This window comes from Pteropus alecto, unplaced genomic scaffold (genome assembly GCF_000325575.1).
Source record: "Pteropus alecto unplaced genomic scaffold, ASM32557v1 scaffold1001, whole genome shotgun sequence".
Taxonomy (NCBI): Eukaryota; Metazoa; Chordata; class Mammalia; order Chiroptera; family Pteropodidae; genus Pteropus; species Pteropus alecto.
This window is the reverse complement of record NW_006431443.1, coordinates 38,399-54,986: the sequence shown is the minus strand read 5'-3', so window position 1 is coordinate 54,986 and position 16,588 is coordinate 38,399. Positions and strand designations below refer to the sequence as shown.

General features: G+C 42.8%; 1 protein-coding gene across 1 annotated transcript; it reads right to left on the bottom strand.

Annotated features, from left to right (window-relative positions):
- Nucleotides 1–770: 770 nt before the first annotated feature.
- On the bottom strand, nt 771–8,708 carry TRIM21 (tripartite motif containing 21). The gene is made up of 7 exons (XM_006905821.3): nt 8,623–8,708; nt 7,169–7,624; nt 6,586–6,681; nt 4,974–5,204; nt 3,160–3,182; nt 2,389–2,489; nt 771–2,102 (listed from the first exon to the last, which is right to left on the bottom strand). The coding sequence occupies exons 2-7, from the start codon at nt 7,574–7,576 to the stop codon at nt 1,552–1,554; spliced, it is 1,410 nt and encodes a 469-aa protein (XP_006905883.2). The 5' UTR covers nt 7,577–7,624; nt 8,623–8,708; the 3' UTR covers nt 771–1,551.
- Between the last annotated feature and the right edge of the window lie 7,880 nt (nt 8,709–16,588).

Below are 16,588 nucleotides of genomic sequence, written 5' to 3'. Positions count from 1 at the left end.
TGACAGAGCAAGAGAGAGGTAACTAAAATGCTAACTTTACCATGTCATTCTCTCACTACAAATCCTTCAGTTGCTTTTACTGCTTCAGCATAAATTCTAAACTCCTTAGACTAGTACTCAAAGCCCTTAATGGTTTGGCTGTTATCTCACTGCCTGACATTATTTCCTAGCATTTTGTACCATGTCCTCTTTGCTATGGTAACCCTGAATCATTACAATTTTCCTCCAAACTATTTTAAGATCTCTGTGATTTTACTCTTGTTTTTCCCTCCTCAGATGACTTGACTCGGCAAACTCTTACTTATTCTTCATGGTCAACTCGGGCAGGCACCTTTAGAAAATCTTTTCTGAATTTCTAGGAAGCTCTCCATGTTTCCATAGCTCCATTTAACTTTTCCTCATAGCCTACTATCGCTCAGGTGTAGAGCTTCATTTGTTCCAACCTTAAAAGCTTAAACTCAAGAAAGTGTTTGTTGTCCACAGGCGTGCTGTTATCTCGCTCCTGGCTTTCATACCAGTCAGGGTTCGACTGGAGAAACAGGGCTAGTAAGAGGTGAATTTTGAGATTTATTGCAAGGAATTCACTTAGGCATTTATGGGTGCTGGTAAGGCAAGTCCTTAATGCACAGGGCAGGTTCTCAGGAATCGCAAGCTGGAACTCCATTCATAGATGGAATATCTTCTTTAGGGACGCCTTAATTCTACCCTTAAGGTCTTTCACCTGATTGAATTAGGCCCACCCAGTTTACTGAAGATAATCTCCCTTAAAGTCAAATGATTATGGCCTTTAATGACATCTACAAAATACCTTCACAGCAACCTCTAGTGTTTGATTAAAAAACTATGGACTTATAGCCTAGTTAAATTGATATATCAAAAAACCATCATACATTCTATTTAGGTTGATATGCCCTTTAACCAACTCCATTATCAACAAGATGTGGTTGGGAGATAAAGGTAGGAATGGGGAAGCACAGCAGGCTGGATATTTAACTTGGCAATCTAAAGCATGCATAATTCAGCCTTCCTTTAATGAGTGTGGCTCTTTTCTACCAGCAGGGTGGAGCCACTTAACGCTCAGATCTGTGTATGTTGGGAAGATTATCCCAGATGTGTATGAGAACAAGGCTTGAATGAATAAGATAGATTGAGGCCTAATTTATGTAGGAAGATTTTTCATAAACCATGTAAGATATATAATAGAGATCTGACCAGTCCTATGTGTGGAGAGAAAAAAACAAAACTTGATTCACATAAAGAAGGCAGAAACATGTTTTGGTTGATCCAGATGAGTCTGGACCAAATATACTTTCTTTCATGGAGGAAATCATAAAGCAATCTGGGGCAGAAATATTGATATTGAAGGTCATTTGACACAGACTTTCAGTGACCTCCTTGCCAGTCTGCTCGTTGGTATCCTGACACCTCTACAGAGGCAGAGGTGGTTTAGTTCATGGGAAAATAAAGCAGGGTTAGTGGCTGAGAAGAGGTACCAATGAGGGTGGGGGAGTTAACAGTATCCAGAGAGAGACATCAATAGTCAGTGGACCCCTACCATCCCATCCTCAGTGGGCAGAGGGTCAGAGGGGCGGAATTTCTTCCTCCATCATTGAATCCGAGATTGAAGAAGGGCCGGAGGGGTCCAGTGAAGGCACATTCAGAGAAGGTGTAGATGAGGGAGCCATGGTCAGTGATATTATAGAAGGAGACAGTGTGGGCGTCATAGTCCAGGAAGATCCCAATTTGGGATGGAGGCACAGGAAGGTAGAGGGGAGTCTGGGGGCAGGTGCCAGCCTCATATTTTTGTTTGTTCCACAGCCAAATTGTCCAGAAGCCATTTTGGGGGCTGAGCAAAAAATGCCCCTTTCTCTTCACAGAGTCTTCGCAAACTCCCAGGTCCCAGGCTTCCTTTCCTGTCACATCTACCTCCCAGTAAAATTTTCCAGATTCGAAGCACTGGGCACCCAGGACTATGGGATAAGTATCAAATCTCTCCTCATTTTCAGGCATCTCTTGCTGGGTGTCTCCAAGCTTCGCTTGTTTCCGATCCTCTGAAAGGATGAGCCACGGATTGGCTGTGTGTGGATCCAGAGTAATGTGTACTGCAGAGAGAGGACAGTCAGGCTGGGAGATGTGGGGAGTCACTAACCCTGTGTCTGGAGGGGGTGGGGTGAGGACCAGGGGGTGACCCTCAGCCTCACTGTGTGGGGAAGTGACCCTCTAGCCCTTGCCCTGACCTTTGAGGGAACCACCTTCCCTAGCTCCATCCCTGTCCATCTATTCCATCCAACCTGACATCTCTCCTGGACCCTGGGACATACTCTGCACTCTTGTTATCTTATTCTGCTGCTCAGCAGCCCAGTCCCACACTCCTGGCACTCTCCTCACCTCCACATGTCCTCAGCATCCTCTTCAGCCCTGGCACATGGCACACACTCCTCAGGTCTGGGGAGATGATGTTCAGCTCTTTCATATTCCAGGACTCACTCCTGGGAGAAACAGAGTTACAGACTCCATCTCCAACTCCTGTCCCCCTACCCACCCCCATGCTATAACCTCCCTTGTGGATGGCTGATAATTTACAAACATCTCGTGTTAGGATCCCTGGGGGTGGGAGGCAAAAGAAGGCAGGATTTAGTTCCTATCCAGGCCGTCCTGGTTACATGGGCCTCTACAGCATGTGGATAACTTGTATCTCCACTCTGAGCCTGAGGTCATCACACAAATACATTCTATTTCATTTTACAGGCAGGGTACTGATATACACTGAATCATTTCCTAAGGAACCTCAGGAGTCTTGCCCATGCTGTGAGTCTTATTCATGGCTCTTTCTGAGAAAAACATAACTGGTTAGTTTTTTTTTTTTTTTTTTAAAAAAAAGGAGTCCCAGCAGGCTGTAGATTCAGAACTTCTCAGAATTTCCTTGTTTGTCAGGGCTTCATTTGGTGATGCTACAGTTTAGTTACTTTGGGCAACTCACCAACTGAGATGTCCATTGATTAGACTTCTGAGACCAGAAAATATTTTATGGAGGACTGGGTCTTTGAGAATAGAGAGGAGGATGGGGAAAGTGCATGTTTTTCTAACTCAATAATTTTTTTTCACAGGTATATATGCTTCCTTCCACCCTCTCCCCTAACAAAGAAAACCTCTCCTTACCTTTCCAGGACACTTTTCACCTCCTGAGGAGAAAAGAGACAGAGAGTAATTTCTAGAATCACTGGTTTACCACTGAGACTTCAGTCCTGTGGGTGATGAAATGTCCACAGGACCCTGAGGTCCACACTGCTCTGTGCCATTCCTCTGGGCTATGGCTCAAAAGACACTTCTGACCAACCTGGAGCAGAAGTGATATATGGATGCTTTTAGAATAACCAGAAGCCTATGTTTGACCTATAGCTAAGAGAAGGATGATCAGTTTAAATACTCTGATTCAGAAAACAAATTAGAAAGACCAGATTCTTGGGAAGAGTGGAAAGGGGCAAGAGACAGTCATAGGGAAATAAACAAATCAGGATGCAAAGAAACTGTTCTGTCTCATTTGTTTGGAGAGAAAAGGCTGATTAAAGTTCTGTCCTGTGCTGTAGTTAATGTAGGTGAAATAAAATCACCCAAGAATATTCTGTTGCAGGGGTTGGGAGCCCTTATCTGGGGACTGGCAGGCTTCTAGGCCCAGTCAAAAGTGCATTAGATGCCTGGCTCAATGTTGGGCTGAAGCAAGATAACGGGAAGATGAGAGCTTGCCAAGTGAAGCCAATCAAGTCAGCTTTTTTTTAAAAAATTTTTTCACAAACCAGAAAGAAATGGCTACATGACCACATCTGAATGAGAGACAGTGAAAAGGTGTGGTACTAGAACTGTAGAATGTTACAGTAGAAGGGACTTTTGAGACCATCTACTCCCTAGTGTCTAAAAGTGAGACAAACATATCATTGGTGGATGTGAGATCATTTAAAGTAGAATACACATTGGTGAATTAAAAAAAAGTTATGTACTTATTTTAATCTTCCTTCTCTCTCCTACTATTTGGATGAACTTTGTCAAGTTATTTAGCTTTAGTCTCTCACTAAGTCTCTTAACATCTCTGTACCTTAGTTTTCTCATCTTTGAAATGGGGATAATAGTAGCACCCACCTCATCACACTGACACAAGGGATTGAATGCTTGGCATGTAATACGTGCTACTGAATATGTAGTTATTATTATCACTGTTATGAAATAAATTAGGAAAAAATATCAGTAACACATCAACACATGATTTCTTGGCTACCTTGGTTAGGACCAATTTCCTTTTAAGCTAAATTTATTCTGGTAAAGAGAGAATTTTAAAGAAAAAAGACATGTTACATCACTTAAGTAGTTCACAGAAGTAGCAAAGAGTATAAAGATGATACATTTATGACTAAAGTTTGGGGAAATCCTTGTCACTTACTCCACTCCCTCCCCCTTGTTTCACAAATGGAGAAATTAGATCTAGGACAGGAAAAATGACTTAACCTAGAGTTATGAAAGACTTGGTTACAGGGCTGGGCTGAGCTACCGTCTCTTAATTTTCAGTTATTTATGAAAATCTTCCCATGGCTAGACAATCATCGAAGAGCCTTAGTGGATTCTCTCATTGAATCCTAACGAACATTCTTTGAGATATGTAATATTACAATATCCATTTACCATACGAGAAACTTGATGCTCAGAAAGATTACAGACCTTTCTCAAGGTCCTGAACCTGGTACATGTTAGAGTAGGCACTTATGGGGGGTGTTCATTTAAAAAAACTGCTGCATGGAATACTGTCTCTTAAATCTGTACCTTTCCATGCCTTGAATGCAAACCACTCATGTGTCCAAATTCTAGTTTATTTAAGAAAATTCAAGGGACTGGGTTTCCACTTGATCTGATTGGTAGCCCTAGAGCACTCTGGCTTTTTAAAATTCCTCCCTGAATTCAGAGTGTGAGCCTCTTCCCTGTCTCACCTGCAGCAGTTCCAGCGCTGAGCCCCGACTCCTCCTCTCCAACTCTGAGATCAGCTCCTGCAAGACCTGGTTGCGCTGGCCCAGATCCACCTCTGTCTCCCCCAGGATTCTCAGTTGTTCTCTCTCATCCTCCTCCAGCTTCTGCAGTTGCCTCTGTTCCTCTTCAGCCAGGAAGTTTTTCTGCTGCTCAAACTCTGTGTGAATCCTCAATTTCTGTGTCTCCACCTTCCTCTTTGGTGTCAGTGAAAAGAGAGAGGTGGTTTTTATCAAAATCTCCCAAGATTTGGGAATGGAAGTATCCACACCTACTTCTATTCTCTGTAGACTCAACACTCTGGCTCTTTCTGGGAATACACACACATAATTTTGCTAGGGAAGTTGGTGGGTAAGGCTTCTAGAACTAAGAGGAGAATGGGATTGGTAGGGGTGTGCATTGAACTGCCCTACAACCACAGATGCATCAGCACATGTTATCAGAGACTATCAACCCCTTTCAAAACCTAGTCACCGAATGTATCCTTTTGTCTTCATATTTCAGTGAATTACTGAGATGGTGGTAACGCCTATCCCCCCCGAACAGTCTCACAAAGACGGGCTCACGTCACCATTCTTAAGTCCTGGGGAAAGAAGGTCTTTGTGATAACTCTTTGCTTGCCCTCTCATGTTAGTGTTTGGAGAGTCACACGATGACACAGATGACCCCTTTTGCTGCCACAGACTGGTTCGCCCTTTTCTGGTTCCAAATCTTCCTCTTCTGGGACCTATAGGTCATGAGTTCCTGCCACTCCTCTCCACCCTAGACCTGCCCCACTTCCAATTCACCAGTGCAGAACAAGCTTTAATTCTCCATTCTACTTTGAACCAGTGATCTGGACATGGTCAAGCAACCACCTAGTCAGACTAGTTTTCCTACCTCAGGCTTTGGTGGCTCTCTTATGTCTGTTCCTCACAGCTTTTGTCACTTCCTGACAGGCCTAGCCACTGGCCACCTCTCCTGGGATACCTCTGTCCCAGACACCATGGTGTGGGCATCTCCTAAGACTCTGTTCAAGAAACATGAACTTTAGGGTATGGCATGTCCCTCAGCACCTTCTCTCTGTCTCCTTTTCAATTTATTATGGTGGCATTGCTTAACAAAATCCAGTAAGTTTCAGGTGTACAAATCAACAGTAAGGTGTGTTTGTGTGTGTGTGTGTGAGTGTGTGTGTGTGTGTGTGTGTGTGTGTATATTGCATTGTGTGTTCACCGCCTAGTTAATTTCTTTCTGTCACCACATATTTGACCCCTTTTACCCAATCTAGCTCCCCCCTCCCCTCTGGTCTATTGTCCATGTCCATGAGTCTTTGCTTGTTTGTCCTGTTCATTTGCTGCTTTTAGGTTTATATCTCACAAGATTCTCAATCTTCTGTCTGATTGGGAGCACTCTTTGAGCTCCATACTTTTTATCCCCCTTTATAAGGAGACCTAGAGGACTGCTGATTTTTGAAGAGTGAGATAGGCTGACACTATCATTCCTCAGACAGGCATAGCTGTGTTAGGGCTTTCTTGAGGCCAGGACCGGTACCCTGCCTAGGCTTCTGATCTAAAATTCTCATTGGGATGTGACTCTTGCCTTCCAGGCTGTTCTCTTCGTGGCAACATCCACTTCCAACTTCTCAGCTAACTCTTGCTCTTTTCTCAGTTTCTGTAATGTCATCTGGAGCTTCTCCTGCAGAGAAAGATAGCAGGTTAATGCCCAACCAGACCAGGAAGTAGGGTGGGGTGGGGTGAGGTGGGAGAAGATCATACTGGTTCTTAGAAAAGTCTGAGTGCAGAGAAGGAGGGAGGACTAGAGTCTGATTGGGGTAGGAATTCTGTGGATGGGAAGACTTTGGAAAAAGCCTCATGTTTCTTATGAAATAGAGCCGCTCTGCTGGGGTGGCAGGAGTTGGGGCACTGCTCATTCCTAATCAACCAGGAAGCCACAAGGAAACATGATCCTTGCACCATTTTCCCATAGCATCTCCTCTGCTCCTGAGGAATGAGAAGGTTATGTTGAACCTTAAATTAGACATAAAAGGTGGGGAACACCCTTCCTTTCTCCAATCCCTCACCTCCAAAGGTGACTCTCTCCCATCTCCAGCTACAGGGAACAAAGTACTCATCAGGGCCTCATCTCCTTTCTACCTGTTCATGCCTACGTGCCAAGGCCTCACCTGGTACTCCCGAGCTGCCTCCTCAATAGGGACCATGGGGTGGTCACGGTGTTTCCGAGACTGGGAACATACCCAACAAAGGGTCTTCCCATCTTTCTCACAGAATAAGTGAAGTTTCTCTCCATGCACCTCACATTGCTCCCTCTGTGTGCCTTCCTTGGCATTCTGGCTGATTTGTTTTAGGTTGTTCACCAGGTTGGCTAGCTGGCGATTGGGCCGGAAGTTCCTGCACAGGAATTTTTTCCGGCACACAGGACAGTAGTTGCCTCCATCTTTCCCAACCTGAGAGATGCACTCGTGGCAGAAGCTGTGGCCACATTCGATGCTCACAGGCTCCACTGTGGGATCTAGGCAGATAGGACATGTGACCTCCTCCCACATCATTGCCAAGGGCGTTGCTGAGGCCATTAGGGGGAATGTTCCTATTCGGCAGCACTGTGGAGACCTTGTGGTGACCTAGTAAGTGAAGAGAGGAGAAAAGGAAGGGAGACAGAAAGGTCGTGTGAGAAAAACAGAATAATTCAAAGGGAAACATGAGGGAGAGTGAATTGGAGGGAGCTAAAACATGACAGGACAAGAACATTAACCTAAACAACCAGAGCTTCTCCTCCACAACCTGGACCCTCGATTCAGTCACACAGAAGGGGAACTGAATCCCCAAAAGAGATAGTGAAAATTGTTGGGAACCTCAGAGAGAAAGCTGTTTACAATTCCACTTTCATCATGTCCATTTCTGCTTAAACCCTCAGTGCCCAGGCTTTTCCCGTCCATCATCTCCCATCTCAGGCCATCGAGTATAATACGAATATATACGAATATATATAATACGAATATACACATAAGAATATTTATATCCTAATAAACATATATGTATACCTGTATGCATATATTTGTAGGTGCATATACGTATACATATCTGTCTATGTATGTATATGTTCTCACACACAACATACACACACTGTAACCAAGTAGTCAGTACTCCCTGGGCTCTTCTCTCAGCTACCCCTGAACTTGTTATCTTCATTTCCTCCAGGGCATAGATCCATAAATCTCTAATATCCTAAACAACTCTGCTCCCTCTCTCCTCCAGAATGGGACTTTTGGCGATGGGAGTCTCAAAGATTGCAGATCTACCCCACACCGGGCTCCTCTGAACCACCCTCCCAGCTAGGTTTCTGTTCTGGTTCAACCAGCTTCATTTGGCCCCTCATCCCAGCTCAGGTAGGTGCCAGCAGTAGGGAAGCCCTAGCTCCTTCCAGGTGACTTGGAAGTCACATTCACAGCCCAGCCTCCTCCTAGGCAGACCCGCCAGCTCGGGGAGAACTGCTGGGCTTAGGCTGAATGAGCCCGGCTGCGGAGAAAGGAAAACAGACTGAAGGCTCAAGGCGTGGGTACTGTTAGAAGAGGCTTGTCAGCGGGGGCAGGGGTACCTCGGTCCAGCCAGGTTCACTCACCTTTCCGGGGGCCTCAGCAGATGGCTGCCAGCTTTCTATTTCACTTTCGATTTCCTATAAGAGGCAAGTCTGAAAGGGGGGCGGGCAAAGAGGAGGGAGTAGGAGGAGCAAGAGGAGGAGAGGAAACTGAAGCGGCGGGGCGGGACAGGACTCCGGAACAGAAAGTGGGAGGAGAGAAGGCGGAGTTGAGGGGTCCGCAGGTTTCTGAAGCTGATGTTGCCCCAGGCTAGTGCTGCTTGGGACTGAGTGGAAGTTCCACCGCCTGTAGTCTTTGCTTTGTGCTCCTTCCCATGTCATCATTATCTAACATAGTAAAATATCGTATCTACTAGATGCACAGGTCATCACTCCACACCAACATGCTGTGCCCACTTGTGGGAGCTGCTCTTCAGGAGGTTTGGATGATGCCACCATCTGCTTCCTACTTCCAACAAAAGTTCCTTTCCGAAGACTGGAGTAGGGTGTAAGAGATTTATTCTACATGCCCCCAAGGCTGTTGTCACACCAGTTGTGTGATAAGAAGAGAATTGACAATTACTGAGTACCAATTGTGCTCTTGTCACCAAACTTGAGATTTTCTCAGGTTATTTATTATTATTTTTATTTAAAAAATTGTGGTGTAATACACATGACGTAAAATTTACCATCCTAACCATTTTTAAGTGTATATATCAGTGGTGTTAAATGCATTCATATTGTGCAACTATCTACCATCCATCCATAGAACTTGTTTCATCTTGTCAAACTGAAACCGTACCCATTAAACAATGATTCCCCATTCCCACCTCCCTCAGGCTCTGGCAACCACCATTCTATTTTCTGTCTCTATGAATTTGACTGTTCTAGGTGCCTTATGTAAGTGGAATTGCACAGTATTTGTCCTTTTGTATGACTTATTTCACTAAGCATAATGTCCTCAAGGTTCATCCATGTTGTATCATGTGACAGAATTTCCTTCCTTTTTAAGGCTGGATAATTTCCATTATGTATATACATTGTGTTTATACATTCATCTGTCAATGGACACTTGGGTGGCTTCCACCTTTTGGCTATTGTGAGTAATGATGCTATGTTAGGTTTTATTATTTAAGCCATACAAGGCAGAATGGAGTAACGTGACTTGCTTGATGTGATATAGTAAGCATAGCTGCCTGATAATTAAAGGGCCAGGGAAAACCCTCATTTTAATGGCAGTCAGAACATAAGAGGCTGCCCTGTCAGTTCAAGCAGAGGCTTTAGGGGCAGCTGATAGGGATATGGTCATGGCTGCAGAGGGGGAAAGAGAAAAAGAGGAAGGCTAGAAGGCTTCTCAGTTCCTTCCAACTCAGATTTTCTTTTTCTTTATTGTCTCTGTATAACTTAAAGTAAAATGTCAATTAAACTTTGCTTGGTGTTTTTTATAGATTTAAGAAACCTAAAACTGATATGGGACATCACTTGTAAAATTCTTAATCTTTTAGTAGGAAATGACATAGGATATCTCTTGCAGAGGTCTTAATCTTTTTAGTAAACCTAGTTTTCTTCCCTCCTTTCTTTAGCAAAAAGGCCTTCTTCCTCAAATCCTGATAATTGCCTTGAAAACTGGCAACTCAGATCTTCTAGCTATTGATAAGGGTCATCAGCCCATTGTTAGCAGAAATGGTGTTAGGCCAGAGAGGCCCTTAGAATCTAAGAGGGGAGGGGACTTTAGGCCAAAGGTCTTTTTTACTCCTTAAGAAATATATTGACCGAGCCTGTTCCCTTTACTTGCTTAATTTGCAAATCAATAATAGATATTAATAGATATATGATTTAAATAACAAGTTTGTACCTTCTTTTCCTTGTCTAGGCACTTCAGCCAGAAACCCAAGACCCCGCCCTGACTGAGGCAGAAAGTGAAAGAGCTCCATGAAACCCCAATAGGCAGGCAACACAACTGTAGTCCCCGGCCACAGAAAGAGACCTCCCATCCTTCAACATCCATAGTAATAATAAGGGGGTTCATGGCTCTTAGAAAAGAGTTAGGCAGGAAAGTTAGGGGATTTTGGGTCTGCCTGCAAAGACACTGAGGTCATCCTATCCTAGAAAGGGTCCGTCCTAATCTGCCCACAGTTAAGCAAGCCACAAGGTATTTTTAGGCTAAAAGTAACTCATACAAAGAAATAAGTAAGCAGAGAATTAGATACCAGTTTAAGCCAGTCACTAGGCACCTGCACAATGAAGAGCCCAACAACTTTCAACTCACCTGAGCCTCATTATACCATCATTGTAATTTGATGCAGAAAGCAAATGATGAATCACTGAGTTCTGTCAATCTTAATTGTCAATCAAGGAAGCCCACCCCTCTAAGAAAAGTAACCACCCACAGCAAATAAGGATAAAAACCCCAAAGGCTTTGTTACCAGGCCTTTAGAGCCATACTTCTTTTGCTCAGGTCTGCTTCCATGTTTGGAGGTGTACTTTCCCTTCTAATAAAGCTTTTCTTTTCTGCTATATTTCGGTGTCTTGCTCAATTCTTTGTTCGAGACATTAAGAACCTGGAGCTGGGAGAGATTCCCCATTCTCCAGGAACAAAACCACTTCATCTTTTTTGAAATTTCCAATCCCATTTTTAAGATAATTTGCTTAGTGAAAGACTATCAGGCGACATCTAGTGTCCAGATTGTGTCACTGTACTCGGATTTTATTTCAGGAACCTAGTCCCAGAAAGCAAATTGAAAACTGAGTGAAAAAAATCAAAGGAAGGCCAGACCTGTATGTGAATTTGCAGACACTCAGAAAACACCACACTGTAGGATGTGCGATCTAGATTTCTGAGCAGCCATCACAGGCAAATGACATAAGCAAAAAGTGCAGGGAATTAGTTCTCTGTGAGATGAACATTGACTAATGAGAAATGGGAGATAAGAGAGAATGAGACAAATAAAATCTCCTCTCTCTCCCCTGGACAACTGAAGGTGAAATTCCTCCTTGCAGTTCTGATGAGCAAACACACTGGCTGAGGGATCTGCTATGTCATTCTGAAAGTCATTGTAAATCATTATCCAGTGTAATAATGCATTGCATTGTTTTACATTTTTTCTTGCCTCATTTCCCTTTTCCCCAACTCTGAGTGCCATTCTTTTCATTTTTTCTTATTCTCATTGCCTATTGAATAAAAGTCACTAATTTAATTTTACCCCAGGCTCGTCTAGAGGACCTGGTTAATCTTCCTCTAATATTTACAATGCCTAAACCCAGTTAGAAACCAGATCATAAGGGAGCCTGGGAAACCTAGCATTCAGGGATTAACCTCTGGCAATGAAGAGGAAGAAGGAATATATAGAGACCAGAAGAGACTAAGGAGACATGATAACTAATTGCAGTATGGTACCCTGCATTAGATCCTGGAATGGCAAACAAACACTAGTGGAAAAACTGGTGAAATACAAATAAAATCTGGACTTCAGTTAATAGTAATTGTATCCTTAGTGATCCCTTAGTTTTGACAAATGTACCGTGTTTATGTAAGATGTTTACATTAAGGACACTAGGTGAAATATATACAGAAACTCTTTATACTATCTTCATAGCTTTTCTGTAAATCTAAATACATCCCCAAATAAAAAGTTTATTTAAAAAAACCCAACACTCTGACTATGAAAGGTGGGGAAAGTATGACATGTGGATGGCAATGTAGAGGAGTCCAGACATTACTGAAGCCTCAATTTCCTATTGGAAAGGAAAGGGAGTACGTGTGGAGCTTCTGTGATGTGCCAAGTCCTTTTCTGAGAGCCTTCATATTCTAATATAATTATAACAGTGATTCCATGAAATAACCATTATTTCCATTTTATAAGTGAAACATAAAAAGCTTAAGGAGTTAAAATAATTTGTTCATTATCACAGTTGATATATGATAGATCTAGAAATAGATCACGGCTCTTCTATATCATGCTTGATGGATGGGACTGATATGGGGTGGGTGCATGTGTTCTTTTCATTTTTTTTTTTTAGGATTTACATTGTATTAGTATTATAAGTAATCTAGAGATGATTTAAAGTATCTAGAAGGATGTGTGTAGATTATACATGCAAATACTGCAATATTTAATATAAGGTACTTGAATGAATTTTAGTATCTGGTGGGATCCTGGAACCAATTCCCCACAGATACTGAGGGATGACTGTCTTTCTTGTTGGAACTATTTTAGTTTATAGTCCTTAAATACTTCACACATGTACACTAGGGTTTGGTTTATTACTTCCCTTCATGCCTGGTCTCTTAAACATAAGTATACACACTTAAAGCAATATCTCTACATAGAACAATTTTGATGGAATGAGAAAGATTAAAAGGTTAAAATAGATTTTAGCTTAGAGATGCTGAACTCAGAGAGAGAGGGGGAGGGGGAGAGAGAGAGAGATTGCTTCATGGTTATATGTTTATTTTCAACCATCTTCCTCCCCTAGGCACAGGCATGTTAGGTAGAGAACTTCTTTTCTCCTCTCTGACATAATCCCCATTGTTAAAGCACGCACACACACTTCTTTGGCTACTGATTTCTCTTTGGCTGAATTTAGAAAGAGCTTAGGCTCATTCTCTCTAGAAATGGAAATTCCACACTGCCTTTGTTGTTCTAGAAGGACAGAGTATATCCCACTCTCTAACCATCCTCTTGGTCCCCATCTGCCTCCATCTGTCATCAGGCAATTCGTGGGGCTGGCTCTTTGAGAAGAGCAGGTGCTCAGTACAGGGCACCTCAGTATTCTTCCAGCGTCCTCTATGAAAAATTATCAGGATGTACTGCCCGATGCTTCCTTTCAAGTCCCAGAGCTTCCTGGCTCAGCACTCAGGAGGTTCAGGAAGTTTAACTATGAAAATCTCCTGGATTTGCACCCAGATCCCAGCAGACCTGTTATTTCCCTACCTCTATCAGGAGGATTATAAAGTACTAGTCTTTATTGAAACAGCAAGAAATGCTTTTCACAAACAGAGGGATAGATGAGAGGAGATGCAAGCTCTGGAGTTATGGTGAGTGCTGGAACTAGAGTGTCAAAGCCGGGGCCCACAGTGAAGAGACTGCACACTGAGGCCATGCACCACTGGCCTACATCAGCGTTTCTACCTCTGGGCAGCACCTAACTTCTCCACACATGCCCCATTCATCCCTAGAACATAATTAAAGCTTCAAACAGCTAGAAAGCAGCTGGAAGTAGAAGGCGTCTGAGTTGTTTTTGGGGAGCTGGAGACACTGCAGACAGTTTGTGATGGCCCAGTCATAGGTATCCAGCCTAGACAGGTTTATGCTAAGCTTATTTCTGAGCAGTGCAGAATTAGAGCTAATTCTGGCTAAAGCATAACAGCATCATGGGCTTGGAGGAAACATGGGTCCTCAGCTCCAGTCTTTGCTAGGCTAAAGCTGCAGTGCTGGGGTCTATTTTTCAGTAACCTCTCTCTTATCCCCAGGCCTCGGGCTTCAGTCTCAGGACTCAGCTGGCAAACTTAGAGGCTTAAAGCCTTATGTCCCCTTGAGTGCTAGAGACTGATGCCTGGTTACCATAGAAATCTTGTGAGAAAAGGGTCTCCAAACTTCACTAAGTTAGGTCATTTCTTTTTGGTGACTCCTAGTTTGGCCACAAATGATTTTGGGACTGAATTCCCTGATTAGAGAAAGACACAGTCTGTACATTATTCACAGTCTTCTGGAACCTGGATGAGTAAGATGGTACAGGGGCAGAGAGTGTGGTTTAATTTTTCCTACGTCCTTGGAAGGCTCTGCTCTGCAGTGATTCTCTCTGTCCCTCTGTCTCTCCCTCCTTTCCTCTGCTTCTCTCTTTCTCTCATTGTTTTTCTTTCCAGATATAGTTTTATCACATTTCTTCTTGGTACTTTCAGGAAATTACTTCTTTAGGAGTAAGTTCTTCTTAAACCATGAGCCTATAATTAAACTCATAGGGATGATCAATAAGCACATGGACCCCGTATAATCTTAGAACATTTCTATGGGGAAGTTCAAAGATTGATGTATATAGAAGTGGTCAGGGAGGATGCAGGGTGGGAAATGAACAGATCACATAAAATCTATAATTCTATTTCACCTTCCTCGGGGATGAAAATTTGCAGCATTAATAATATTAATAATTATCATAGCTAGCAGAAAGAAGCAACATAACACAGTGCTGAAGAATCTGGGCTCTGGAGTCAGACTGCTTAGATTGAACACTGGCTCATCCACTTTCTCACTTCATGATCTTAGGCAAGATATCCAACAACTTGGTACCTCAGTTTTCCCATATGCAATGGAAATGATAATGATACCCTCCTCATAAAGCTGTAAATACTCAAAAAATAGCTGATATTTGTTAAGTACTCATTATGTGCCAGGCACTGTCCTAAGTGCTTTGCATGTATTCTCATTTAATCTTTATAATGATCACAAGAGACAAATATTATCTTTTAATAGTTTGACATGAGAATGAGGAATGAACAGATGCATGAGCTTTGGAGTCAAATGAACTGTGCTTGAAGTCAGCATCTTCTGCTTACTCTTATTGTGGTCATTGACAGTTTTCCTCACCTCTCAGGCTCTATTTCCTCATCTATAGAAAGAGAATGATGCCACTCACAGGCTTTGTAAGGAGGGAGAATTCATGAGATAGTGGATGGAAATCCTAGGGTATGTCTGCTTACTATTACATTTTCATAAATGCCTACTATTTGCTCAATGGTTTACAGTCTTTCCCCTGTTCACACCACTCTGTGAGGTTAGTATTATAGTATTTTTTTTTTTTTTACAAGACAAGGACACAACATTTTGGTGAACTTCCTGTCACCCTGTAGCATTAGAACAGGAGGAAGAGGATGCAGCCTCTCTTGTATCAGACACTGCAGCATTCTTGAGTCTTGGGTGCAGGGGTACAGGTAACTTGTCCATTGCACATCTGGAGGATGAGCCACAACCTGTGTGGAAATGTTGGAAAAACTGGGAGTGATGGAAGCAGAGGCCTGGCTGGATTGATTTGAAGACTACTACTTTTAGCGGGTGACCTCACTGCGTCTGCTTTAGAGGGAGATGAGGTTAGAGGGAGGGGACAGAAAAACTGGGCTTCAAATTATCTTGATGACCAAGTATCTAATAGGCACGAAGTGCAAGAATCGCTTGTTCTTACATGAAGCAATGTCTTTAGGCCACCTTGGATGTCAATCCCAGATCTACCATCTAGCTTCATGACCTCATGAAAGTTGCTTGGCCTCTCTGAGCCCCAACTTCCTCATCAGAAAATGAAAAAGTATCCCACAGGGTTAGAAGATTGAATAAGCAATATGTGTAGAGAGCATTTATAAAAGACAAACATGTTAATTTCTGACTTTCATTATTATTTTATAAGAAAATAAACTCAAGACTCTGAAGTGTCAAAAAACAAGGGACATGGCAAAAAATGGGAAAAAATGGGGTATGTCAAGGGAGATTTAACCCCAGCACAGTGATGAAGGGATCTCCAGGAACCACAGAGAAAGGTGGGATTGGGGCACGTGGTTGTCGTTTTACTTTGCTGTCATTTCAGAGAAGCTTTGTACAAAACAATATGACGCTACGTGGAATGACAGTCAGTGAAAACATTGCTCAGAGGTGGGGACCAAGCTGCTATTTTGTGTTTGGACTAAGTCACATCTAGAGAAAAACCCTTTTCATTTGGGCCCTGGTCTATCAGATAGTACACGTCTCGCCTAACAGTTTGGAAAGGTTTCACAAACTGTCTGCTAGCACGTGGCCTTGAGAATCAGTGCTGAGCTGAGATCAGGATCCTTTACCTACCAGATGTTTGGCTCGTAGCAAGTTATTCAACCTGAGACTCGGCTCCTTATTGTGAGGAGTTTAGGAAACATTCTTTCTCAGTGTCTGGCACATGGTCAATAAACGATAGCAACTATTCTTATCATTAATAATAATTATCAGAAGCTGATTGGTGGAATTGTATACATTCATATTGGAACAAATAAGCA